Below are 25,511 nucleotides of genomic sequence, written 5' to 3' on the forward strand. Positions count from 1 at the left end.
ACACACACACACACACACACAAACACACACACACACACACACACACACACACGCGCGCGTTTACTGACACATCTCTGCAGCACAGATGCATCAGTGACTTCCTCTCCACATTATCTCCTCTACATGATGTTTTTCTATAATAAAGACATATGATGAGTGAAATAATCAGTCAACACCATGACTGAGTGGATTCAGACAACCAGGGATTCATATGTCATAGAACCTCAGGAACCAATCCTAGCTCACATTGGACAGGTCCAGATTTTAAATAAAACTTCAGTTACCTTTAATAAATGAAACATCAGTCACTGGTGAATCCATCCATTAATTTTCTGACACGTATGTTGCATGAATTTAATGACTCATATCATAAGGAATAATTGTCACATACTGCAGGGTCAGGGCCAGAGGATGGTGAGACAGGTATAAAATCTTATTCCATGTGGTTTTAAAAAGGTCTTGAAAGTCATGTGCATTTAACTCTTTGTGTAATCATCCCTCCTGTCCAAGCCGACTGTGGATGGCTTATGATATGGGGGCTTCAGTGGTCTGTAAAAACCAAACAGTGGAACATCAACTGAAATGATCTTGTGTATTTATTGATAAGATTTTTACACCATTTACTGAGACAAAAGGTTGTCTGACATATGGGGAACAGGAAAAAGTGTTTTTGCCAAATAAATGAGATAAAATAAATCAAATGGTGGTTCTGGCGGTGGTGGTGGACGGAAGAAAGGGATGCTGGAGACCTGGACGTGATGTGGACTGGACTCTGATGAGCTGGACCTGGTCTTGGATGTGAAGACTGGAGGTGGATGGAGAGGAGAAGGGGCCACAGCTCTGAAGTGACAGCTGACAGCAGAATAGAGGGGAGCAGATGTTAAAGCTTGACAGTGACAACTCGATTGGCTGGTTGAGATCATGGGAAAATCTGATTGGTTACTGTAAAAACCTGAAGTCAGCTGTTTATAAGAAGTAAGAGAGTGAGAAAAATGATAATGAATGAAAGAGGAGTGTTTCTCAGGTGTTTTCAGGCGTTTTTCAGATATTTTTTAGGTATTTCCAGGTGTTTTCCAGGTGTTGCAGTGACATGAGGAGTTTGTCTGTTTCATGTTTGTGGATCGTTGCAGAGACAAAAACCATCATCAGGAGTTTTAGTCTGACTTCAGTAAAAGAACAAACAGAAGAACAAATGTTTGGTGTTGGAGCCTCCACAGTGAGGTGTGTATAGACAGTATGAGGATCAGGGCACAGGTGCACAAAACAGTGCAGTTTTCAGAATCAGAATCAGAATCAGAATCAGGTTTATTGCCAAGTATGTTTTCACGTACAAGGATTTTTTTCTGGTGATTGGTGCAGAGCGCACCAAAACACTGAGGCAGCCATCTGCGGCGCCATTAAAAAGGGGGGGGGGACGACGACAAGTGGAGAGGAGAGGAGAAAAAATAACAGAAATCCCACACTGTACCCCCCCCCCCCCCCCCCCCCCCCCCCCCCAGTGTGGGGGTACAGTGTGGGATTCGGGAAAAAAGAAACCTCAGCAACATAAGCATATATAAACAAACACATCTTACAACACAGTGACTCAAGACAATTTGCTCCAGGGGAGGGGGGAGGGGGGGAGGAGGTGGTTCCAGTGCAGACAGGCAGCCAGCCGCAGCCGCTGCCATTGTGGCGCAGCCATCGGACCCCGCCCGCCGCACTGGATGGGAGGAAGCGGCGAAGGCGTGGGATGGGGTTGGGGGGTTGGGGTGAGTTGCATATGTACATGTAAGAGGTGTCCGTGAATGTGTGTGTGTGCATAGGCCTGGGGAGTCGCTTCGTCTAGTTCACAATCAGAGCCTCAGTTGGCAGGGTGTCATCGCGATAACACAGCAAGTTGCCATGGAGACATCCTTGATCGGGTCAATCAACAATCAACAGGTGTCCGTGGAGGGGGGGGGGTAGGAGTAGAAGCGTCTCACTGCAGAGATTTCGTGGGGGAGTTGTTCCAGCACCAGCCTTGGCCAAGGCCCGTTGGCCAAGGCTGGTGCTGCGGGGGCCGGAACGCAGATTAGATTATGATTGTTTGGGTTAGGGCGAGCAGTCGTATTTCAATAGACACAGCTTACTCTGTTAGTCCATTCTGGTCATCTTTTTTTTTTTTTTTTTTTTTTTCTCCTTAAGTATGACACTTAGGTTGAATTTCTCCTTAGCTGAGGGAGTTACTTAAGGTTGTTGCACAGAACCTCTTAAAAGGTCTCTTAAAAAGGAAAAATGTTAAGGCTTTTACAGCAATGAAGTAGATTTTAAAATTCTACAGTTTCCAAACCAGCTGCTAATGTTTGCTAGCATTAGCAGCTGGTTATCATCTCACCTGTTATCATCTCACAAAGTTGGCCTGTAGAAAAAAATGGCTGAAGAAAAGAAGGCAAGAAAAACAAGTTGTCCAGAGGAGGAAAAGATTAAACTTCTAGAGGAATAAAACAGAAGAAAACAGTGTTCAGCAGACAGGTCAGAGTGACTGATCAGTGAATGACATGGCTCACAGCTGATCAATGGACAGGAAATATTTCACCAACAAATGACTGGAAGGATCCTGTTCCAAAAAACCACAGAACAATCATTAACTGTAAAGAGCTTTATCACCAGAAACTCAGTCATCTTTAGGTAAGATATAGTAAGAGTTACCTGGAGTTTTTTTTTCCTGACTTTGGTCACTAAGGTCTTCTGTGCGACGGTTTAACTGACTTTAAGTGATTCCTTAAGTATAAGACTAAGATGAGGGGAAAACTTTAAATACTTAAGTAAACATTTTAAGTAGAAGACTAAGGGATGTTTTGTGCAACAGGTTTTGTTTAAAGGAAATCTTAAGTTGGACTGTAAGGAAAATCTTAACTTAAGGTGTTTTGTGCAACTAGCCTCAGGTTTGTGGTCTGAGAGTCTGCAGGTCAGGTCCTCTCTGCCTGAACCACCTGAACCCTCAGACTGAATGTGGAACATTTACCATGATGACATGCTGCAGGACGTGTCAGGACATCTCCTGCCATCCTGCCATTCTGCGGGATGTGAGACAGGAATGAAGATAAGGCGACATCAGATCTTCATCAGCCTGTCTGTCTGACTGTCTGCTGGTTCACTATCTCACAGGAAGACCACTGTTACACCTGCAGGATACATGGAGATGTTTGGGTTAAACTCTTCAGAAATATGTCTGACAGATAAAGATATCATGAGGAGACATGTTTAACAACATCATGGCAGTCTAAACCTGAGTTTAACATCAGTCCGGACTAAACTGGATCACCCTTACACCTGCTGCATCCAACATGGGGTCTGGTTTAAACCCTCAGGTTCTGTCTGACTGAGAGAGATTACAAACATGATGATGATGATGATGAGGGTGTTCAGAAATCGAAGATGTCAGCTTGGATTCACTCAGACATCACATTGACACACAGACCTGAGACCAGCAGTAGAGCAGGATCCTAGCAGACCTGATTAGACTGGAGAGAATCAGGACCTGGACTGATCAGGACCTGGACCAAAGTTTATCAGACTGATAAAAGCACAAATCCTTCACTGTGATTCACAAACATCAGAATAAAAACTGGATCTGGCTTCAAAAGTCAGTGAAATGTGAGAGAAGATCCTACATCATGCAGCACAGAGACATAATAAAATTAAAATCACTGAATAAACTGTGATGGTTCGACCTGTATCTCTGATTGGTTACTGATTCTCTGATCAGTCATGTGATCAGTCATGTGATAAGTTAAGAGTTGGCTGTTAGTGTGAGGGAGTCACAGATAAATGTGTCTCAGTCAATAGCTGCTTTACTCTTCAGTTTGTACTTGACTCACTTCTGTAGAGTCGGATCAGTCCAGAGTCTGGACTGATCAGGACCTGGACTCTTTCTGGTCCTGATTTGATTCTGTTACTTTATATTATTCTGAATATTAATGATTCATTGTATTATTTTATTATATGTTTTTTATTGAGATATGCGTGTGTGTGTGTGTGTGTTTGTGTGTGTGGTCAGATTCACGGATTCCTCTTACATTTATTTTTGTCTCTGCAGGTGTGTCACTGCAGTGGGAAGTCATTGTGTCACTGTGATGGGGTCAAAGGTCAAAAGGTGAGTGACACACAGGTGGGACAGGTGCTACGATGATGACGATGTTGAGGTTTGTTCAGCTGCTGTCTCACTGGACTGTGTCTGAGTTTATTTGACTTCATTAAAACAATTAAACACATTTAATTTTAACCATTAAACACAAAAAGTGTTGGGGACGATACAATAAAGTCCAAGACATTTTCTACTGCGTTCATTTATGAACAGTCAACAGAGACAGAAGCTGTGCGGCTGGTGGATGATATAATCTGATGTTCACCTGTTTTAAGCCTCAAGTGAGCTCCAACAGTAAGAAAAAACCTCTGTCTGAGCTGCTCAGGTTTTTCTGGTCCAGGACCATCAGACCGTCTCAGATTTTATCTCATTACTGCGCTTCCAATCACAAATCAATAAACAGATCAAATAAATGTTCCCTGCTGCTACAGTCATGTGACAATGTGTGAATTATATTTCCTTCATCAATTTATTTATATTCATCTGGCACTTTATTGTGAAATTAGTTACTGGGCTTTTCCAATTAATGTTATTAATTAATCATAATTTTTTATCTAATAACAAAAGTATGAACATTGCAGTAATGTTAATAAATATGATGAATATTATTATGACACTCACCCCACAGTCACAGAGACTTGTTCTTCACCACAGATGAATCTAGATCAAAGGTTTTTATTGTTACTGTCAGACCTTCACGTCTGCAGTTACAACCTCCACCAAACAGACATTAGAACAGGAGGTGAACCCAGAGAGGCAAAACCTGGGCCAAAGAACACACAAGACACAAGAACACACCCTCAACTCTGCTTCTAGAGACTGAAAATGTCCCCCCACCCCCCTGTTGGAAATGACACCCTTGGGTTTTGAGAGCGTGGGTCAGCCCTCACTGGCCCTGGATCAGTTGGTGTTTACAGTCTGCTGCTCTCCAGTGGTGACCTGCTGTCACTGCATGATCCATGATCTGAGAGGAGCGGGCAATCAGAGACGAGGATTTACCCTCCATCTGCCCTACTGCTCAGTCTCATCAACATGAAGTGATCTGTTATTTTAATTTGAGTAGATTAAGGTGATTTTACTGTGTAACTTCCAGCTGTAACAGTCATGAAACACAGTGTCTTGATGATGAGCTATATTGTGCTATTGCACAATGCTAAAAATATTCTTCAATAGACATGATAATAAAGCTGTAGGAAGAACTTCAGAGAAAACACAAAATAAATACATAAAGTAAAACACAAAATAAACCACAGGGACAAGAATGAAAAGGTGAGTATAGATGAAAGTAGTGAAGCTTTAGTTTACGTGTTGGTCTCACTTCCTGTTAACAACCAGATTACAACCAGCAGTCCAGGACTGACTCAGTCTGAATCATACACTGATGATCGTTCAATGATCAATTACAGATTGTGAAGTGATTTTTGTTTCCTGTCTCCACCACCTTCACTCTGCTGCTCTGATGTAGCTCAAACATGTTGGTTTACATTTATTTTTATTAAAGTCATGACTCATCCAGTGAAATCACAACAAACACAACAACACACTGACCACGTCCACAGTTCAGCAGGGGCAGCCACACAAAGCAAAACACAACAACTGAACACAAATGAACAAGCGTGTTGTTTGTGTCATCTGAGCAGGGTGTCAGTGGACAGTTGATGTAACAAACACAGACTCAGAACCTGAACCAGAACTGGACTCTACTGAGTCTGCTGATGTGGGTCTACCGGGGTTTAAAGTGGCTCTAATGTGGGTCTATTCAGGTCAAAGGAGGGCACACTGAGAGGGGTTGGGTCAAATGTGGGTCTACTGGAGTCTAATGTGAGTCTAATGTTTGTCTGAAGTGGATCCATGTGGATTTGGTGGACTCTAATGTAGTTTCATATGGTTTCTGAGGATCTGGTGTGTTTGCTGGGATCTGATGTGAACATGTTTAATTATTACAACTTAAACATATAATTATGAAGCTTTTTATCATTTTTAAAGTGAATTAATCTTCAGTCCTTTGTGAAACTGAATGTATTACATGTTAGAACAGGATGGTTATGTCAGTGAGCTGAGATGAGCTTCTCCTCTGTCTTTGCCGTTCTCAGTCAACGGAGAACAAACTGAATTCTTTTATTGGATAGAGACAATCTTTACATCAGCGTGTCTTTTATCGTTATCTTCGGTATTGAGCGTCTTCAGATCTGAGTTCAGCTGCAGTGGAGTCTGAAGCCTTTGTGTCTCTGCTACAGTCTGATGTGACTCAGGTGTGGTTTCTGAGACCACCCAGGTGTGAACTCTGTGATCTCAGGTGTGTTCAGCAACAGCCGAAGAAAGGCTGGTTCCTCTCTGCTGAACATGAAACGTCTGTTCACTCAGGCACCTGAGTGCACCTGGACCACAGCCAGGATCTCTGATACACCTGAGCCTGCCTGAGTTTACCAGAGTTTACCTGAGTGTGGACAGCGGGTCAGCTGACTCAGGATCTGACCTGCACCAGACATCACCTGATTGAATTAATCTGGAGTTTACTTGGTGGACTGAACTGAACTCATCTAAATATTACCTGTGTTTTTGTCTCCTGCAGGGTGAACCTGGTTATCCTGGAGAAGATGGACTTCCTGGAATGATTGGTTACCCTGGAAACGAGGGTCACCAGGGGCCACAAGGAGAGAAGGTAATGCCTGCTTATTATTATTGTGATTATTTGACAGGTGTAAACAGACTGGGGTTCCCCAGGGTCAGGGTTTTATTTTGAAACCATCTTTCTTAAATAACCTTCAGTCATGATGATGAGTTGCTCTGATTATATCTCATGTTCTGTTGATATCACAGATAAGTTCTTCAGTCTGTCACTGACTTTACTGAGGTTTTTGAGTGTTAATTAAATGACAGTTTGATAAAACACAACTTGACAACAAACAACCACAATGTACACTAAAACAGTTCAGGTCTTAAAACTAGAGTCTCTCTACAAGCTTTGGGGGGCCTTGGGGGTTTGATGTGGGGGATCTTGGAGGTCTAGGGGCCCTTGGCAGTTGCCCACTCTGCCAGGTTGTCAATCCAGCCTCAAGCCTGTTGACGTCAGACTTGACAAAATCAAAGAACACTTCCGTCTCAATTTTGACACACGTCCACAGATTAGAAGAAGTGTAACAGCCAATCAGCTCTTCATTTTCCTGACAACAGACACACACTACAGTCTGACAGCAGCCAATCAGGTTTCAAAGCAGGAGGTCATTGTGTGTTTACTGTGTGTCCAGAACAGACAGTGACTTTAAGTTCAGGACTGACTTGACTTTGAGACGTAACCTACAAATTAAAATATGGACCTACAAACCATATCAGCTGCTCTTAGCTTCTGTATCAACACGACGAAACTGATGTTTTCAAGCTGTTTATAAAACCGGCTGAATATTAGTCAGAGTTCTGCAGTGTGATAATTCTTCTCTCCTTTATTTGTCCTCAGGGTGAGCAAGGACCAGCAGGAATTCCAGGACTGAAAGGCTCTCTGGTAGGAATGATGGTGACAATGATGATGAATTATCACTAATGTCTTCCATCATCAAATTTCCAGAGAGACACTCGTTGAACTCCTTTATGCTTAACTCTCATTTGAAATGTAAATTTAATTCCAACTGTGTTTATGTCTCCAAGTCTCTTTCAACATCTTTAACTTTTCAAGTCTTGATCTTCTTGGACTTGAGCCTCATGTTAGACACATTTAGCCAGAATTCGTCCTGACAGATCTGGTACATTTAGAAACTTGACTGAATACAGATATCCTGCATGCAGTGGTGAGAGGAGGATACAAAGGTCAACATCAGTCAGTATTCATCTGTCTCTCTGTTGTTTTCCAGGGTCTTCCAGGGAAACCAGGTTTCCCAGGACCTCCTGGACTGCCGGTAAGAAATTTCACAAACTGTGAACAGACAATGGAGAGAATTTAAAACATATATCCTGTTCAAAGCGATCATGCTCCAGTAAACTAATGTTTCAGTCATCATGTTTTTCCAGTTTAAAAATCTAAATGTTATTTTAGCAAAACAATTCTAACACTGAAATAATAAAAAAATAAACTTTATTTTCATTTAAAAACCTAAAAACAGAAATTTGTACAACTTAACTCTCAAAAGGACATAAAGAAATAAAATCAGAAGTGTCAGATGATCAGAACGTGTTTCATCTTGTTAAATTATTTATGTTATATTATTTGAAATGCAAAAAAAGTTCTGTCTATGAGTGATCCCTGAAATATTTTATTTTTAAAACAAGTGAAAAAATAGTCACTTTCTACATTAAAACTATTCATTTTTTATAGAATCAAATAACTTTAAAGGACCAATGTGTAGGATGTAGTGCCATCTAGTGGCAAGGTTGCACCCAACTGAATACCTCACCCCTCCCTTTCCTGACAGCTTCAGACTCAGTGCTTGAACAAAAGTTGACTTGAACAACTCAAATACAGACAAAAGTTATCTGATCAGAAGAAGATATTTGTAAGTATGGTGCATTGAACATTTTATTATTCATTATTGTTTCTCAGGGACTTCCTGGACACGAAGGACCAATTGGCCAACCAGGATTCCCAGGATGCAACGGGACAAAGGTAGAGATGTTGGAGATGGTCATCGTGTTTTACTGAAGGCAGTTTGAATCCTGTCTGCCAGATCTCTGGAAGGGGTCTGGGAATCAGATGGCATGAACATAAACACATGAACACAATTTTCTTAAACTTTGATTGTCAGGCTATGAAGTGTGTGGGCTGGAGTCAAAAGGGGATCTACCTGAGACAGAAATCACCTGACTTCATCCACACACTGACACTGACTGACACACTGATTGATTGATTGATATATTGAGTGATTTCTTCTAGGGGGATGTTGGGTACCCAGGATTCCCTGGGGTTCCAGGACCTGCCGGCCTTCGAGTAAGTCATACCCGTACAAAGCAGTGATTGGCTGCTGTGAAGACTTCCTGTTTTCACCTATCAGTCATTTAAATTTATCACTGCAGACTGAAGCTAAGCTAGGCTAATTAACTCAGAAAAGCTAAAGCTAATTGCATTAATGTGTTTCAGGGTCAGCCAGGACCACAAGGTATAAAGGTAAGAGAGCAAACTTGAACACATTCACATACTGTTATAATACAACCCTCTATCTCCAGTTCTTCGCATGTTTTTCAGCAGTTTGTTGTTTTTTTATTTTATTTAATATTTATTCCGTATGTTTTTAATTCTTTCAGAAGTATTTTAGACATAAGACACTTTATTTGCCATCGTAGTCATGCAACAAAATTATGTTTGATGCCCCTCAGAAACCAACAGAGATAAAACAAAATACAAATAAATAAAATAAACCAGATGTTGAAATGTTGAAGCAGGGGCATATATGTGTATATACATTTGAATGAATAAAGGAGGACTGGTAGAGGACAGCATTAAGTATGATTCCACAACACAAAGGAGTTTTGCCTTTGACTCCATTGCGTAGGAGAGGTGACAAGATGCTTGGGGAGGTGAAGGGTGACATGCAACATAGCCCCCCCCCCCCCCCCCCCAAGTTGAACTCAGACTGGGGACATGTTCACCACCCTCGTTAGTCCTTAAAAACCCTGTGACTGTTCCTGTTTTGTTCTGGTTTTAGGGAGACTCGCTTGTCTTCCCCGTCCCTCAGGATATTAAAGGACAGACAGGACTACCAGGATCAAACGGAGAAAAGGTCTGTCATTGCCAGACATTTAATTTTTCAGGCAAGACAAACTGTCTTTTTTGTCTGTCAGTTTTACAGTGGAATGTCTAAGGAGAGAGAAAACATTTCCGCACATTTTTCTGCAGGAAAGTTTTGGACTGCCTTTGGTAAAGATCTGGATCACATGACAAAAACTGGTCACAAATTATTACAAACTATTTGAAATAATGTTTTTCTACTAAAATGTATCTACAGAATGAAGCCAGTTGCTGTTTCTGATGTTCATAGTTGAGAGACATTGAAATCTTCCATTTAGACAGTTCTCTCAGATTGGCTGATGGATAGTGTGTTCTGATTAGCTGTTTCTGTTTCAGGGGCTGAGTGGAGATCCAGGTCAAGTAGGACTGCCAGGACCAGCAGGACCTCCTGGAATTCCTGTACACTTCAAATCTGAGTCAAATTTTATTTAAAGTCTGTAATGATCAGAAATTCCATGAGGTGATGTTAGCTGTTGTTATGTTGTTTTGTATTTTTTAGGGAAGGCCAGGGTTGTCGGGGTTACCGGGAGAGAAGGTCAGTGTGTTAAGAGGCTCTACTGATCTGAGAGCAGCTTCTAGTTGTGTCCCATGTCATCATCATTTCACTTTTACTCATAATTAACCTGCTTCATAACTAGAGATGCTCTGATACCATTTTTTCCTTCCTGACACTGATTCTGATACATGAACCTGTGTTTCAGTGATACCAAGTACTGATCCAGTACCACTGCAAAAAAAAAAAAAAAAATGAATAGCTGGATAATACTGATCCTGTGTCCATGTGTTTGTGATTATAAAGCAGGTCTAGGTTCTACATTAACACTGTGAAAGTATCAAAGCCTCAGTCCACAGAGAAATGCACACAGCCTTAAAACAAGCCGTCAGGACTCCAATCAGAAGAGAGTCAGATCCTTTCTTCTGATTGGCTGACTGACCTGTTGTTACTAGAGCTCCAGAGAGAAGCCTGAGAGAGGAGATGTAAAACTACACTGAGCTGGTTTTTGGTTCTTTAAACCACAAATATATCTTCTGATGGAGATCAACACTTCAGATAAAACACTGGAGAAGTGAAAATATGGACCTTTAAAATATTAGAACTACAAAACCCCTGAAGTCCCATTTGAGGACTGATGAGCTGTTTGATCATGTGACTTCAGTCTGGGATCAATCGGTCCTGATGAGGCTGTGTTTGTGTTTCAGGGTCAGGAGGGTCCCAGTCCTGTGATCCCAGGTCCTCAAGGACAGAAGGTGAGCTAACAGGTCCAGAACTGAGCTCCTGTGTTCATGATAGAAACCACGTCGACTGTCACGTCAGCAAAGACCTGTGATACAAGACACAATTACAAACATATGTAACCTAAATCATCATCATCATCATCATCATCATCATCATCATCATCATCATTATCATCATCATCATCATCATCATCATCATCATCAGCCCTGCTCCTTGCTTTTTAGGGTGATCGTGGACCTCCAGGGATACCAGGACAGAAAGGAATCAAACTGTACGCTGAAGGACCCAAAGAACTGAAGGTCTGTCTGTTTGTCTGTCTGACTGACTGTCTGATTGTCTGACTGTTTGTCTGACTGTCTGTCTGCCTCAATTTGACTGTGTGTCTGTCTCGGTCTGACTATCTGTGTGTCTGTCTGTCTGTCTGTCTGTCTGTCTGTCTGTCTGACTGTCTGTCTCTCTCTCTCTCTCTCTCTCTCTCTCTCTCTCTCTCTCTGTTTTCATTGATGTTTTTCCTTTATTATATTTCAGGGAGAACCAGGTGATACTGGAGAGAAAGGTTGTCTTGGACGTCTTGTAAGTCAGACCCATCTCACAGTCACAGTCTGAGTCAAACTTTATTTAAGCACCTGTCTCACAGTTTGAGTCAGACTTTATTTAAACACCTGTCTTACAGTCACAGTCTGACATGTTGATATTGTTTTGATCGACTCAGAGAGTCAAGCACATGTGTGCATTTCTTTTCTCCTCCAGGGTGTGCCAGGGAAACTGGGGGTGAAAGGACCGAAGGGTGAGCAAGGTGACCCCGGCTCACTGGTGAGACAGAGACAGAAACCAGATTACATTTTGTGTTTATGATCAGAAGTTCAGCAGAGACCTGAACTGGTTCATGGTGGTCTAACATGCTGCTGTTTGTGTGTCAGGGCAAACAGGGGAAGGATGGACTCATTGGGGAGCTCGGAGCTCAGGTAACTCACCTGCTGTGCTCAGATTAGTTTCACTCAGCCACTGGTAACTAACTAGTTCATATCCAAACATATCCTCACATCCTACTAAGGATAAACATTCATATTAAAATGTGGTCTGCATAAATATCTGAGGTTCTGCCGCTGCAGTCACTATGAGTCACAGACCTTCTGAACACCTGTCACAATCAGATCTGTCTCTGACTCAACCTGTGTGTCTGCAGGGGAACCCAGGGGATCGTGGGTACTTTGGTCCTCCAGGTATTGACGGAGCCAGGGTGAGTACTTTATGAAGTACATGAAGTACTACTACAGTACCACACAGTACTGTGTCAGATCTGAACCTGCTCCAGTAACACAGACTGCTGTGTGTGTTTTCAGGGGGAGAAAGGTGAGCGTGGTCCTGTAGGTCCTCCAGGAGAGGTGAGCTCTGCCACTCTGACATTGAGCTGAATGCTGTTTGTTTCCTTGTTGTTCTGACAGGAAGCTGTTTTATCAGAAAACCTCTGCAGTCAGCTGATGTGTTGTTCATGAGGCTGACGAGCTGCAGACGTCAGCTCCTCAGACACAACCAGCAGCAGTCTGTGAGTCTCAACCTTCAATTTGTGTTCTTGTCTTTTTATCAGGTGTTCTGGAATCACAGATTCCTGAAGGGCCAGCTTGGTACACCTGGGCCCCATGGATCCCCAGGAGCCTCTGGAAAACCAGGTATCACAGAGTCCAGTATGAAGGGTTAAAAACACACATTTTATTTATTCTGTTTGCCTGTGTCAGCTCAGTGTGTTTGTAATGTCTGGACTCACAAGGCAGGGACTGAAACACACAACTCAGACACAAAGTCAGGCTTCTGAAAGTCAGAGGATTTACTGAGCTAAAAGTTTGGTAACCAGGTAACCAGGCAAGCAGTCAGACAGGAGGAGCTGAGCAGAGGCAGCATCAAACACATCAGGGCACAGTCACAGAGGTGGGAAAGACACAAAGGCAGGAAGTGAGGATCTGGAACAAGAGGGAAAAGTCCGCAACACCAAAATAAAACAGGAAATACTGCAAACTGGATGAAAACCGATGCCTGATGTTCAGTCTGAAGGAAAAACTGTTGGATGAAACGAAACCAGCTGAAGAAATTAAAAATAACGTATTTCATTTTGTTTATTAAATAAGTAACAAGTGCAACAACACATGTAAATAAAGACGTTTACCTGTTATATATATAAAAGAAATGATCAGATGTTTTATTTTAAACAGTGACAGAGTTGAAAATGTTTGAACAAATAATAAATGAGACATGTTCTGTCCAGTAATCAGATAAACTTCACATCTGTTTTAACTCTGAATGACCCGCACAAACATCTGGATTATGGACCACTTCACATTGTTTTAAAACCCAGAAGTCATGTGACCTGTGTCATATGATCAATCCTCCAATGTTCTTCTTCTCTGCTTCTTTTAGGACTCATTGGTTTTCCTGGATTGCAAGGCGAGCCAGGTACACTCCATTTGTTTTCTCTCTCTCACTCACTTATTACTGAAGGGTTAATGATCAGATAAAAATCAATACTAATAATGATCCGATTGTTTAGAAATATTTAGTTAAATGTGTCAGTAAATATGAACGTATGAAATTGAGAAGAACTTTTTGCTACTTTTTTGATGACAATAAAAGTGTAGATAAAGTATCTTCCTCTTCTTCTCTCAAGGTGTTGGTTTTACTGGGCCACCTGGGCCCCAGGGGCCACCTGGATTATCTGGACCCAAAGGAGAACAGGGAGAGCCAGGGCCCGTCATCATTGGGCCCCAAGGACAGACTGGAGTCCCAGGACTTCAAGGTCCTGAGGGAGAACCAGGAGAACCAGGAATACCAGGTGATAGAAACCATCTAAAAAACTAAACAAAAAAGAGATTACAATAAAATGTAAAACACACAGACGTCACACAGACACATTGGTTTCTGTCTCTCAGACTTCCTGCCAGGAGACATTGGTCCTCCAGGTCCTAAAGGTCCTAAAGGCCTGATGGGATTTCCTGGGAACAGAGGGCAGAATGGACAGCCAGGTGAGTGGGTGAGATGAGAGCAGAGTTATGATGATCACATGACAGGATGACAGCATGGTGTGGGGTCTAGTGATGTCATGTGTCTGTAGTCAGATCTGAACTTCACATATACACACAACTGTTTGTACAACACAATCTACAACAATGAACAGGTTAACTTATTGAAACAAGAGGGCTGGTCTGTGGTCAGGGTCCAGCTTCTCCTCAGACACCAGACCTGTCAGTGGACTCAGACCAGAACCTGCTCATTGTGAGGAGACAGAGCTCAGAGTGAACCGGAGCTACGCTTGATTTCCTGTCAAAAAATAAAGTTCAAAATAAGTCTGAAAAAGTGTAACTGGGATTTCAGACTGAGAGTGCAACTACAGAATAAAACCAACATAAAAAAAATCTTTAAGGCTTTATTTTTATCTCCAAAATAAAAGCACTGTTCTTTTTTCACAGTTTAGGAACTTCACCTGTATTACTGTCACACTTTATTTTGATAGGAAAGTGGTCTAGTAGACAGAGTCAAATATTTTTTGTGCTCTTCAAATTGTGACCCTGTGTATTCAGATATTAGATATGAATATTTTGATAGTTGTGGTTTATAAAGACATTAGTCTATAGACTTATGTTGTCATACAGGTAAACCAGTTTCTATAACTGTAAAAAATTGTGTCCTGATCTAATACACTTTATAATATATGTGATGGTCCAGATGTGGGCCAAGATCCAGTGTATGGGAACAACTGATATAGATCAATCAAACACATCAAACATTATCAATATTAATCACATTTTAACAACTGTTTGTTTTACTTACACATATGTATTTATATACAGTAACATAAGATGAAGTACAGTTCAGTGCAAAAGACTTTGATAAAAGGATGTTTTGCATAATTGATTGACTGACTGACTGACTGACTGGCTGGCTGGCTGACTGACTGACTGACTGACTGATTGATTGATTGATTGGTTGGTTGATTGATTGGTTGATTGATTGATTGATTGATTGATTGATTGATTGATTGATTGATTGATTGATTGATTGATTGATTGATTGGTGTTTGTCAGGTGAGAAGGGTGAAATGTGCTTGATCTGTCCTGTTGGATCTGGCTCCCCCGGACCTCCAGGTAAACCAGGAGAACCAGGTGAAAACGGTGTGCCAGGTAAGAACTCACCTGATGTGATGATTATCTGAACTATTGATCACCTGATTGACAGGGTGAAGTCAGTCAGCAGCCTTATCTTCTTTGGTATATGTTAAAGTTTAAATGTTCATTGTTATTTAAAGATGTATAATGTATAATGTTCTTATATGGTTATATGAATCATTTTGCGGTGGAAGTTACATGTTTACATAAATACATTCGTGAACTGTGTTGGAACAGTTTTGACACATAGAGTTTGATTTCTTAGTGGGCCAGTTATATAGTCTGAATCATTCCTCTACTGTCTGTCGCTGCATGACTTAAGCATCCAATTATTCAATTACTAAATTATTAAAATACTCAATACAAACAATTTTTATAGAGTACTTAATATTGGCCTATACAGTCATGAATAGGTTACCGTTATTATAAAATGCTGCAGTATAATAAAATAAAATCACATACGTACCTGAGGACATGTTCTACAAGAATATGGTGGAGTTTGCTGATAATTATTATAATAATTATAATGATAATTTTATCAATATTTTAATGGAATTTTTAACATATGCTCATGTTAATAATAATAGAATAATGTCATGATTTTAGCTTCCAATAATTAACAATGGTTTGGGGAAAGAACAAACATTTTCTGATGGTTAAATTCAGTCTGTTAGTTCTATTGATCAGGGCCACACACAATACATAAGATATAACCTTGTCAATTAACATCTGTGGACTCTTGGCAGGAGGATATTAAAAAAAACAGTGCAACACAAACAATTAAAAGCAATACAATTATCAAAATTTTAAAGTATAAAACAACACAACACAAAATATACATTCATGCTGGAAAACAGTTGGGTCCATACCAAGGTTAACATCAGTGACCACAGGACTGCACTGAAGCTTGTGCTCTGAATGATTGGGGTTCTCCTATCTGACTGATGCCTCCACAGCACTGTCCCTGCAGAATCAGACATGATGGTGGTGCAAGCTACTTTATACATCAGGCACATATCTACAAAACAAAGCAAGAAAATTATCAAAGGTCGGTAAATCATACCTTTGAATGACAGGAACTCCTTAATACACACAGACGCATGTCGACAAAGGACCAGAAGAAACAAACAGACCATGCTAAACAAACTCAATTCAAGTGTAGATTGCTGAGTTTACAAGGTGTATTTGAAAGCACCATGAAGTCATTCTCCCACACACGTTAACAAACAAAGCAATGCAGACACGCAATTGATTTTTCTAAGTGGAGATGGTGGGACTGCTCCTTTCCAAAGTGTGGACAGCGTGACCGCAGCAGTGGAAGGAACTGTGGAAAAATGAAGTGAAGTTCTCCAGACAGTTGAAAACACAGCGTCTTTTCAGCTACAAAACTAAAGACAACTCTTCATTATTAGTAGTCATGTGCTGCACCAAGAGACGTATTGATGTCAGTAGGTCCAGGGAGTAAGGTTTGGACCCCCACCGAGGTGTCTCACACAAATTGGGTTTTGTCCTGACAGAGTTTCTGTCTTTGGTGGGAACTTTCAGCCTTGAGAACCTGTGGAACACAAAGCTGTAGAACAAACACATGAGACGGGGAGAACTCAGAGAAGCATAACAGATCCTCTTTAATGAAGACAGAGCGAAGGTTAACAGGTTGTATAAGACATTGGCTTCACTGTGTTGAGTCTTAATTTTGTCAACTGCAGACAATTTAATAACCAGACCAGACCAGACCAGGCCAGGCCAGGTCAGGCCAGCAGAGAGCAGGATCTGGGTCCAGATTCAGAGTAAACCTGTCCGTCTCTGTGATGTTATTCTGTTTCCAGGTTCAGACGGTTTTCTCGGACCCAAAGGTTCCAAAGGGGTCAAAGGTATCAGAGGACCACCTGGTCAACAGGTGAGCTGACCAGCTGAAACTCTGATGTTACATTAGTCAAACGTGTTCAGAGACGTCTGTGTGTTGATCAGCTTCTCAGTTCCACAGTTAGATACAGTCAGAAAAAGTTCTGTTCCCGATGAGCAACGATGAGAATCCTCCCTGCTGAGTGAGTATTAGCAGGGAACGCATTAGAACACCCAAAACCACCAAACCACTGTGATCCTCCGTCCTCAGTCTCTGCAATAAGCATGTCTGAGGTTCCCTTTGGATCCGAACAAAGACCCTCTCACCTGAGACATCGCTCAGACACGTTGATCTCTCTTAGAAACTGTCTATGAGGGAACTAGTCCACAACTAAAACATGTCCAGACATAGTCATAATGGTTTTTCCCTTGTTATTTTTCTTTTGTTTTGCCTTTCTTCTTCTGTTTAGTTTTAATTCTTTTTTAAAGCAGTTTTGCTCGTTAGGTTAGTTTTTATTTCTTAAAAATGCTCAGTTTTAGTTTAGTTTTTATTGGTTTCAGTGTTTTAGTTTTTTTTGTAACATGTATTTGTCAGGGGTCAGATTCAAAAAGGTCCGAAAAAGGACTGTTAAATAAAAACTCAAACCATAGGTTTGTTAGTCAGTGTGAAACTGGACACAACAACAACAACAACAACAACAACCACAGAACATAAACTATAGATCTGGGCACACACATGTAAACAGTCACACAAGACGCAGCCTGATTCACTTAGATAAAACCAATTCAGCAACACTTAAAGGTCACATGTACTAGTCATATACTGAGAGCCAATCAGGTGTTAGATACTGCTCCATGTAACTCAGCTAAAAAATTGAGCACCAGGCTGATGTATGAAATAAACTGACGGAGTCAAAACTAAAGACCCGTTCTCTATAACTTTTGTTTTGTAAAGACACAACAGTTTCAGTCAGTTATCGTTTTCACTTTTATTTCAGTTAATGAAAATATTTTTTCACATCTACAGTAGTTAGTTTTAGTTAATAACCTTGGTCCAGACTACTAACAGCAGAATATGTGGTTCTTGTTCAAACCAGGCTTCCTCTTGTCTCTAAGCTAAACAAATTAGCAACAGCAGAGGTTCAGCAGAGAGTCTATCCTGATTGGCTGGTTCATATGATTAATGAGAAACCTCATCAATATGTTAATGAGATACTTCAGCAGTTTATTTCTAATTTACTGTTTGTGTTGAGCATATAGTCTTAGCGTAGCAACAGTTAGCAGCGGTGCTAACCCTAGTTCATTAACCATCAGTGATGTTGATTCTCTGTTTCCTACAAATAAACAACTAACACCTGTCTGTCTTGAGGGCCCCTTTGGTATCCCTGGTATCTCGGGGCCACCAGGACCTGTTGGTGATCCGGGGATCATGCGAAGAGTTGGACAGAAGGGAGAGGACGGAGACCCGGGGAACCCAGGACCATCAGGTTTTGAGGGGAAAGATGGACCTCAAGGAGTTCCAGGACCAAAAGGTGTTCTGGGACAGAAAGGAGACCCTGTGAGTGTAATCATCTGTCCAGTCCAGACCGGGTCTGAGGGGGGGGCAGTCTGTCGCCAGATCACAGACACAACTTTCACTTAATGTGTCTCTCTGTGATGCTGCTCTCCAGGGGCCTCCGGGACTCAAGGGTGACAGGGGCCCGCTTGGAGAGACTGGTCCCAGAGGACTGATAGGTCAGCGGGGACCTCCGGGACCTCCTGGTATTGGTGCTCCAGGACCTCCAGGACCCAAAGGCAACGTGGGAGTCCTGGGACAGCGAGGAAGTCCTGGAAGTCCAGGTGAGTCTGTCCAGATGTGGACTGCACTGGGCTGGAGCAGGGTGAGGACCTGAGTTAACAGTATGCATGTTGTTTCAGGTGAAAAAGGTGCTCCAGGTGAAATCAAAACATATCCAGGAGACCCAGGACAGAAAGGAGAGAAAGGTTTATCTGGAAATCCAGGACCTGAAGGTAAGACAGGTTCTTCTGCTGGAGCTCATTCTAGAAACAGGTGAATCTGCAGAATCTGTGAAACCAAGTCATAAAAGGCAAAGATCACACAAGATTACCAAACAGGTAAAGACCCCAGGACCCCAGAACTCCAAGGGCCCCTCAAGGGCTCCAGCCTCACAGTGTGTCAGCTAATTGCTAATTGTTTGAAATCTGTAGTTTGGAAATGTGCAGCAGTAAAACCGATTTGTTGTCAAATCTTGAGGTAAAATATCATAAATCTAATAACCTTCATTATGTCAGTTTATGTTTCCGACTGAAAATCTCTAAACTGACGCGTTCGATCAAACGAGCAGACAGAACAGATTCAGCCCAGAAACAGATGATTGAATGTGACAATGTGCAAACTCTGGACTTAAGGATGAACTGATCAGATTTTGGTGGTCTAAGGTCAAAGGTCAAGCCCGCGAAACACTTTTTAGGCATTACTCGTGACTTTGCACAGACAAAATTTCACACAAATGGTTCATATTTGATCTGACTCTGGATAAATAGCATGTGATCTGAAACTAGTCTGAGTGGCAGAGGGATATGAGGCAAGTAATTTTTCTCTTCAAGTTTTAAAATGTATTAAAAATATTCTGAGCTACAAACAGACCAGCTGCAATCACTTTAAACATCAGTCAGAGACAGGACACTGAAGAATCTATGGTCTTGGCAAAACAACAAAAACTTTTAGCTGCTCTCACTTGGTGAATGTCAATCTATGGCACCGGAAATTAGAACAAGGACTAAGACAGGTGAACTCAAGACTCAGCGACCAGGAAACACTACCAGGGGTTTACACATGAGTCACTGACTGGGGATCCTGCAATAGGATCAGCAGTTCAGAGAGCGCCATGCTGCACAGTCCTGACAAAACCCATCTTTTCCCCTCTGAGTATTTATATGTGGAAATCTGTAGAAATATCACTTGATGAACCTGTTGAATCAGGTTCCATCGGTTCTATCTGTACATGTTTACCTGCTGATTCACCTGTGTGTTCTGCTGGTCTCAGGTGTGACAGGACCTCCAGGTGCTCCAGGATCTGTGGGTCCAAGGGGAGAAAAAGGAGATAAAGGATTCTCTGTGCAGGGCCCCCCAGGCTTCCCAGGGGTGAAAGGTCAGTGTAGGAACAGTGGTGAAAAAACAGTTCATGTTAACTGAAAATGATAAATAACAGTCATGCTTTTATTTTTCTCCGGCTTCAGGAGGAAAGGGCCTTCCAGGAGCTCGAGGCTTATCAAGTTTTGGTATCAAGGGACGAGCAGGGCCATCAGGTCCACCAGGGATGCCGGGTCCAAAGGTAGCAAGGACTCACACAAACAGGAAGTCTTAAACCTAAAGAATATAAATGTTCAGACAGGTTTCATGTCCAGGTTGATCTCAGTGACCTGTGACCCCTGTGCAGAGTTCACATCGTCCTGCAGGGACCATCATCACTGACATGTGTCCCAAGGCCGTGGTAGGGCAAAAAGCCAGATATAACCTGATTTTACATGAAAACAAGTTTAATACACAAACAAAATTCTGACTGAAACAATCCATACGCAAATGTTATTTATGTATAAATACTGAAATTCCAAATATGAAATATATACATATGAAATAAAAACATGTAAAACAGAACAAATCAGAAATTAGAACAATTTTCACATATTATATTATTTTATATTATATTATATTATTACAGCCTGTCACTATATACTGATATTATTAACAGTAGAGTCCAAAAGTTCACCTGAGTCAAGCCACATGTGAATCTCAGGTTGAGCCAATCAGTGACAACAATATTTACATATCAAATTATTTACAGTATTTACAGCATGAAACTGGCTGATAACAGTTCCATCAATTCCATATCAGTCACTACAATCAATCAATAAATCAATCAACATTGTGATGTAGTCAATAGAGTGATTAACTCTTACTAAAAGCATTTCAAAACATGTTCCTGACAGGCCCATCTGTGTTGAATAAACAGCTTTGTGTCATCAGAGCAGATGGAGTATTAACAATATCAATAAATTGAGGTTTAATCACATGACATGAGGACTTGTCTGATGTGCAGTGTTCAGACTCTCCTGTATGCATTGGCTCTTAATCAGATATATCAGAGCGTTAGTTAATTATTATATCTCCCATATGTCATGAATGCATCACACTGCTTCCTGTGACGCTGTCCAAGTCATATTGAGCAGTTTGAACTGGTCTCTGTGGTCACAGGGAGACATGGGTATCGGTTTCCCAGGCCAGCAGGGTCAGTCAGGCCCTCAGGGAGAAGATGGTTCTGTGGGGCCCCAAGGAGACCCAGGACCCCAGGGTCCAGATGGAGTACCAGGACGTCCAGGACTAGATGGACCACCAGGACCTAATGGTAGCTCCTTTAAGATCTGAAACCAACAAAAAAATCTTAAAATCAATCCTGACAGATGGCATAATGTGTTCTGGTCCTGATCAGCACATAAGCAGCTGAATTTTGTACAAGTTGACCTGTGGCTCTGTTTGGTGGACCACAGAGGAGAGCATTACAACAGGAAGTGTCTCACTGTTGACCTGGAACAGAAACAGACATACTCTAAAAGGCAGATTTGGTCATGTCTTGGATTTGACCATTAAAACTTAATTTAGAGTCTATGATCACACCGTGGTTTCTAGCCTGGTGTCTGGGCCAGTGACTTCAGTTTAGAGGTCCGTTTCTCTCTTTGCCTCTGCTCCAATGACAAGTTCCTCAGTTTTATCCTGGTTGGGCTGAAGGAAGTTCTGAGCCATCAAACCATTCATTTGTAAAATATACTTGTTAAGGTTGTTGATGGGACGCGTGTCATCAGGAGACACAGCAATATAAAGTTGTGTATCATCAGCATAAAATTGAGTCCATGTCTTCTGATGACACTGCCAAAGAGCAGCATATAAAGGGTGAGAAGGACTGGACCTAGGCTTGAGCCTTGTGTTATGCCAAAGTTGATGTTATGTTTCTTAAAGGAACGTTTGTTCTCTGAGTTTGTGACAATGTTGTGATAGACTCTGCTCCTCTCAGGTCGAGGAGAACTGGGATGGAAAATTTTTTTGTCCAAGTTGATTCTAAGTGCTGTGGTGGGGGTGGGAGCGAGGGATCAGGACTGAACTGAAGTGTCTCTCAGGTCGTAGTGGTCTGGATGGTGAACCCGGTCCTGTAGGTCTTGTGGGACCATGCTTAGAGGGAGCTCCTGGACCTGCAGGAGAGGAAGGACAGATGGGCGTCATCGGATTCACAGGTACCAACTGTGCAGAATGCAAAGCCCCTGAGATTTGTCTGTAAGACTGGCTAAAATAAACAAAAAACACATGAGAGAACCCACCTGTCTCTCAGTCTAACAGCTTTCTTATTTTGCAGGAGCCCGGGGCTCAAAGGGGGTGCAGGGTGACCCTGGGCTCCCGGGCTTGGGAACTCCAGGGCATCAGGGACCATACGGGGCCCCAGGGTTTGATGGACCTCCAGGACCAGTAGGAGCTGTTGGACTGAAGGGCCTGAGAGGGACCAATGGGGAGCCCGGAAGCCCAGGTGAGGAGGCATGGCCACATTTGCTTGTGCCCCACTTATATTTCTGACATGAATATTTCTGATTTCATTCAAACCTTGTGACACACAAAAGACACATTTGTTTTAAGTTTGCATTGAGATGAAAAATACGGTTTACGCTCGCATTAGGGGGTTTTTCAGAAAGCAGTATTTTGCAAAATTGAAATGGAAATTCAAAGGTATTGGAGTTGTGGCACCTGTTGTATCAGGCCCCAGGGAGCCAGTACCAACCACAGACTGCTTGAAATCTGACGTCACCTTTAATTGGAACGATATCCTGAAGGGAGAAAACCAGCTTCATTCACATAACATCATTCAATGGAAACACAGAATGTTCACAATTGTGTTTTATGAACTTGTCGCTTCTAAAAAATCACTTCTAATATGCACGAAACTGTGATGGAAACCCAGCTACCAGTAAACTAGTACTTACTGTATCATAGTTTTCATCAACAAATAAAATCTTTGTCTATCTTTTATAAAAGATCTTTTTATAAAATATATCTTTTATAAAGGATAGACAAATGGCAAATGGAACCGTCTTAATGCAAAATTTTATTCAGATGCATGGATCTGTGCAGTCTCTCACTGTAGCTGCTGATTTTTCAAAACAGTTTCCTCTGCCAGCCAATAGCATTGATTCTTTACAAGTTGATTTATCTGTTTGACCTGTTATTCTGTCCTTAACGAGTACTAATTCCAGCTAATGTTTGCAGTTCTTTGATGTAAAATATAAAATAAATGTAAATGTAAAATAAACTATATTCATCTACAGTCCACTGAGAATTAGACAAGACGCAACAACAGAAGACAAGCTAAGCTAATGCAATATAATCAGATGCTATGGACATGTATTTTCTATAAAAGACTTAAACCAAGTCAGTAGCCCATTAATTTACATTCAGCTAATCAGGTCAAGCTGTGATTGTAAGTCACTGCACTGTCCTTATAAGTATAATAACATCAACATATGTATGTTTCAGGTATCAGAGGGGACATGGGTCCTCCAGGACCTCTTGGGCGTCCAGGTGATGATGGGAAACCAGGAGAGACAGGACAGCCAGGACCAAAAGGTTTCATCAATCAATTAATCAATCAATCAATCAATCAATCAATCAATCAATTATGCCTCATTGTAACTGTCTGTCTCCCAGGTGAGATGGGAGTAGATGGTGCCAGCGGTTCTCAGGGCCCTCCAGGGCCTCAGGGGGATCGAGGGGAGCCCGGACCCAGAGGAATGCCTACTTTTGTTGAGGTGTATGGAGATCCTGGAGACCCTGGAGAGCCTGGTACTCTATTCTCTTATTTTCTATTCAGTAGCACTCTGTCAGGATCACTGTCTTTACTTTATCTCTGTCTGTTTCATATAAACCCTACAGCTGGTTAGCTTAGCTTAGCAAAGAGACTGGACACAGGCGGAAACAGCTAGCCTCTAAATCTCACTGTTTAAATGTCATATGTAGTTTGTTTAAGCCATAGAAAAACTAAAGTGTAACAACCACACATTGAAGAGGTACTTGTACTGCTTCATGTCTCACCCTTAGGGCCCATCGGTTTCACTGGTACTAAAGGAGAGAAGGGCCTCCCGGGACCTCAGGGCCCTGATGGCATCAACGGTGTACCTGGAAACGCTGGTCCAGCAGGTGAAGTAATTCAAAACACTGTTTGTTCATGTGGATGATTATTTGCCCTGTAGGAGCTACAGAAATCCTGAACAGGACACATTGTGTCACGTTTTTATGTTTTCATGACCATCAGATAAATCAGATAAATGTTTTTGTGTCTCAGGACTTCCTGGGGACCCCGGCAGAGATGGGCAGAAAGGTCCTCCTGGTCCTTCTGGTCTCCCCGGTAACCCAGGAGAGATGGGGAAACCAGGTAATCCTGTTATCCCCACCCACCCTCATCAACAACACAAACTATGTATCACTACAAACATTTTAAAAAGACAAATATCAGATGATTTTACTGTCTCATCACAAATATGATCTGGAACTGCAAATGGAGTGTTGATCAGTAAAAATGATACTGAGTTATAATTGGTCCATCTGCTGAGTCTTCTCTGTCAAAGGTCACTAATTGAATACATTTAACATCATTAAAATGATTAATTTACTTGTCTGGAACAATACAGGGGAACATTAAGAACATTAAATATAACACTAAAGCTGTGTGAGACAAATGGTACACCTCTAAAACATCAAACTGAACCCTGTGAAAACAGATCTGGATTTAAAGACAGACTTTCACTGGGACGATCTCCGTCTCTTTGCTTTTCCACCATCTCCTGGTGTTTTCTGTCCAGGTGTTAAAGGTGAGAAAGGTTGTGCAGGCCCTTGTGGGACACCTGGTTCAGATGGAACACCAGGACCAGGGGGGCCTAAAGGTATTAAAGGGGAACCAAGTCCACCTGGACCAGGATCTCAAGGATGTCCAGGAGAGAAGGTGTCACGCACATACACACCACTATCTATCAATAAAAACAAGATGTCACATTAATGGTTCCAGACAAAACAAAGCATCATGAAGAGAACAGGTTTAACTTGTTGATTGCAGTGTTGCTATATGTGGGATCTTCTTCAATAATTTCATTTTATCACAGACCTGTTCTTTTGTTTGCAGATGACATTCTGCTTTATGTTGACATGCCCTCAGTCTTCACCAGTTCTCTCTGGTTTTTACACTTCCATGTTTCCCTTTCTCGAATTTAGCCTAGTGTTGTCTCTCTTTTACTCCTTCTTTTTCCTCTTTCTTCCATCATTCAGGTACACATGCTGTTCAAATACGAAACACAAAAGAAGCATAAAATAAACAACAAAGATACAGAAAATAATTTAAATTATTCAAAAGAAAAAGGATTGTTTTC

At 41.6% G+C, this 25,511-nt stretch overlaps 1 protein-coding gene and 1 long non-coding RNA gene across 4 annotated transcripts in view; one reads left to right on the top strand and one right to left on the bottom strand.

The window, feature by feature from the left end:
• col4a3 (collagen, type IV, alpha 3) overlaps positions 1-25,511 on the top strand; it is a 40,306-nt gene that overhangs the window by 4,608 nt on the left and 10,187 nt on the right. The window contains exons 1-37 of one of the 2 annotated variants that reach the window (XM_071496104.1): positions 2,044-2,649; positions 4,061-4,117; positions 6,681-6,770; positions 7,563-7,607; positions 7,954-7,998; positions 8,640-8,702; positions 8,970-9,023; positions 9,174-9,200; positions 9,739-9,813; positions 10,158-10,220; positions 10,321-10,356; positions 11,022-11,069; positions 11,283-11,357; positions 11,587-11,631; positions 11,809-11,871; positions 11,979-12,023; positions 12,245-12,298; positions 12,402-12,443; positions 12,647-12,728; positions 13,471-13,506; positions 13,718-13,882; positions 13,980-14,072; positions 15,132-15,227; positions 17,039-17,109; positions 18,424-18,612; positions 18,725-18,893; positions 18,972-19,064; positions 20,102-20,206; positions 20,295-20,389; positions 21,310-21,460; positions 22,227-22,340; positions 22,460-22,627; positions 23,629-23,718; positions 23,800-23,934; positions 24,190-24,288; positions 24,434-24,523; positions 24,951-25,090. In XM_071496104.1, the coding sequence (XP_071352205.1) occupies positions 6,720-6,770; positions 7,563-7,607; positions 7,954-7,998; positions 8,640-8,702; positions 8,970-9,023; positions 9,174-9,200; positions 9,739-9,813; positions 10,158-10,220; positions 10,321-10,356; positions 11,022-11,069; positions 11,283-11,357; positions 11,587-11,631; positions 11,809-11,871; positions 11,979-12,023; positions 12,245-12,298; positions 12,402-12,443; positions 12,647-12,728; positions 13,471-13,506; positions 13,718-13,882; positions 13,980-14,072; positions 15,132-15,227; positions 17,039-17,109; positions 18,424-18,612; positions 18,725-18,893; positions 18,972-19,064; positions 20,102-20,206; positions 20,295-20,389; positions 21,310-21,460; positions 22,227-22,340; positions 22,460-22,627; positions 23,629-23,718; positions 23,800-23,934; positions 24,190-24,288; positions 24,434-24,523; positions 24,951-25,090 (3,012 nt within the window). In that variant the 5' untranslated portion in view covers positions 2,044-2,649; positions 4,061-4,117; positions 6,681-6,719. Of the gene's footprint in view, positions 1-2,043; positions 2,650-4,060; positions 4,118-6,680; positions 6,771-7,562; positions 7,608-7,953; positions 7,999-8,639; positions 8,703-8,969; positions 9,024-9,173; positions 9,201-9,738; positions 9,814-10,157; positions 10,221-10,320; positions 10,357-11,021; positions 11,070-11,282; positions 11,358-11,586; positions 11,632-11,808; positions 11,872-11,978; positions 12,024-12,244; positions 12,299-12,401; positions 12,444-12,646; positions 12,729-13,470; positions 13,507-13,717; positions 13,883-13,979; positions 14,073-15,131; positions 15,228-17,038; positions 17,110-18,423; positions 18,613-18,724; positions 18,894-18,971; positions 19,065-20,101; positions 20,207-20,294; positions 20,390-21,309; positions 21,461-22,226; positions 22,341-22,459; positions 22,628-23,628; positions 23,719-23,799; positions 23,935-24,189; positions 24,289-24,433; positions 24,524-24,950; positions 25,091-25,511 lie in introns of those variants that run through there. The other variant, XM_071496103.1, reaches the window with a different exon arrangement.
• LOC139631686 (uncharacterized) lies at positions 474-4,967 on the bottom strand. 2 transcript variants are annotated; one of them, XR_011693432.1, is made up of 3 exons: positions 4,730-4,967; positions 2,987-3,146; positions 474-852 (listed from the first exon to the last, which is right to left on the bottom strand). It is a non-coding gene; the product is annotated as an uncharacterized lncRNA (long non-coding RNA). The 2 variants fall into 2 exon arrangements; XR_011693431.1 differs by lacking the exon at positions 4,730-4,967 and adding an exon at positions 3,443-3,773.

The sequence above is a fragment of the Trachinotus anak genome, unplaced genomic scaffold (genome assembly GCF_046630095.1).
Source record: "Trachinotus anak isolate AG129_WGS33_773 ecotype Australia unplaced genomic scaffold, CSIRO_AGI_Tana_v1 ptg000014l, whole genome shotgun sequence".
Taxonomy (NCBI): Eukaryota; Metazoa; Chordata; class Actinopteri; order Carangiformes; family Carangidae; genus Trachinotus; species Trachinotus anak.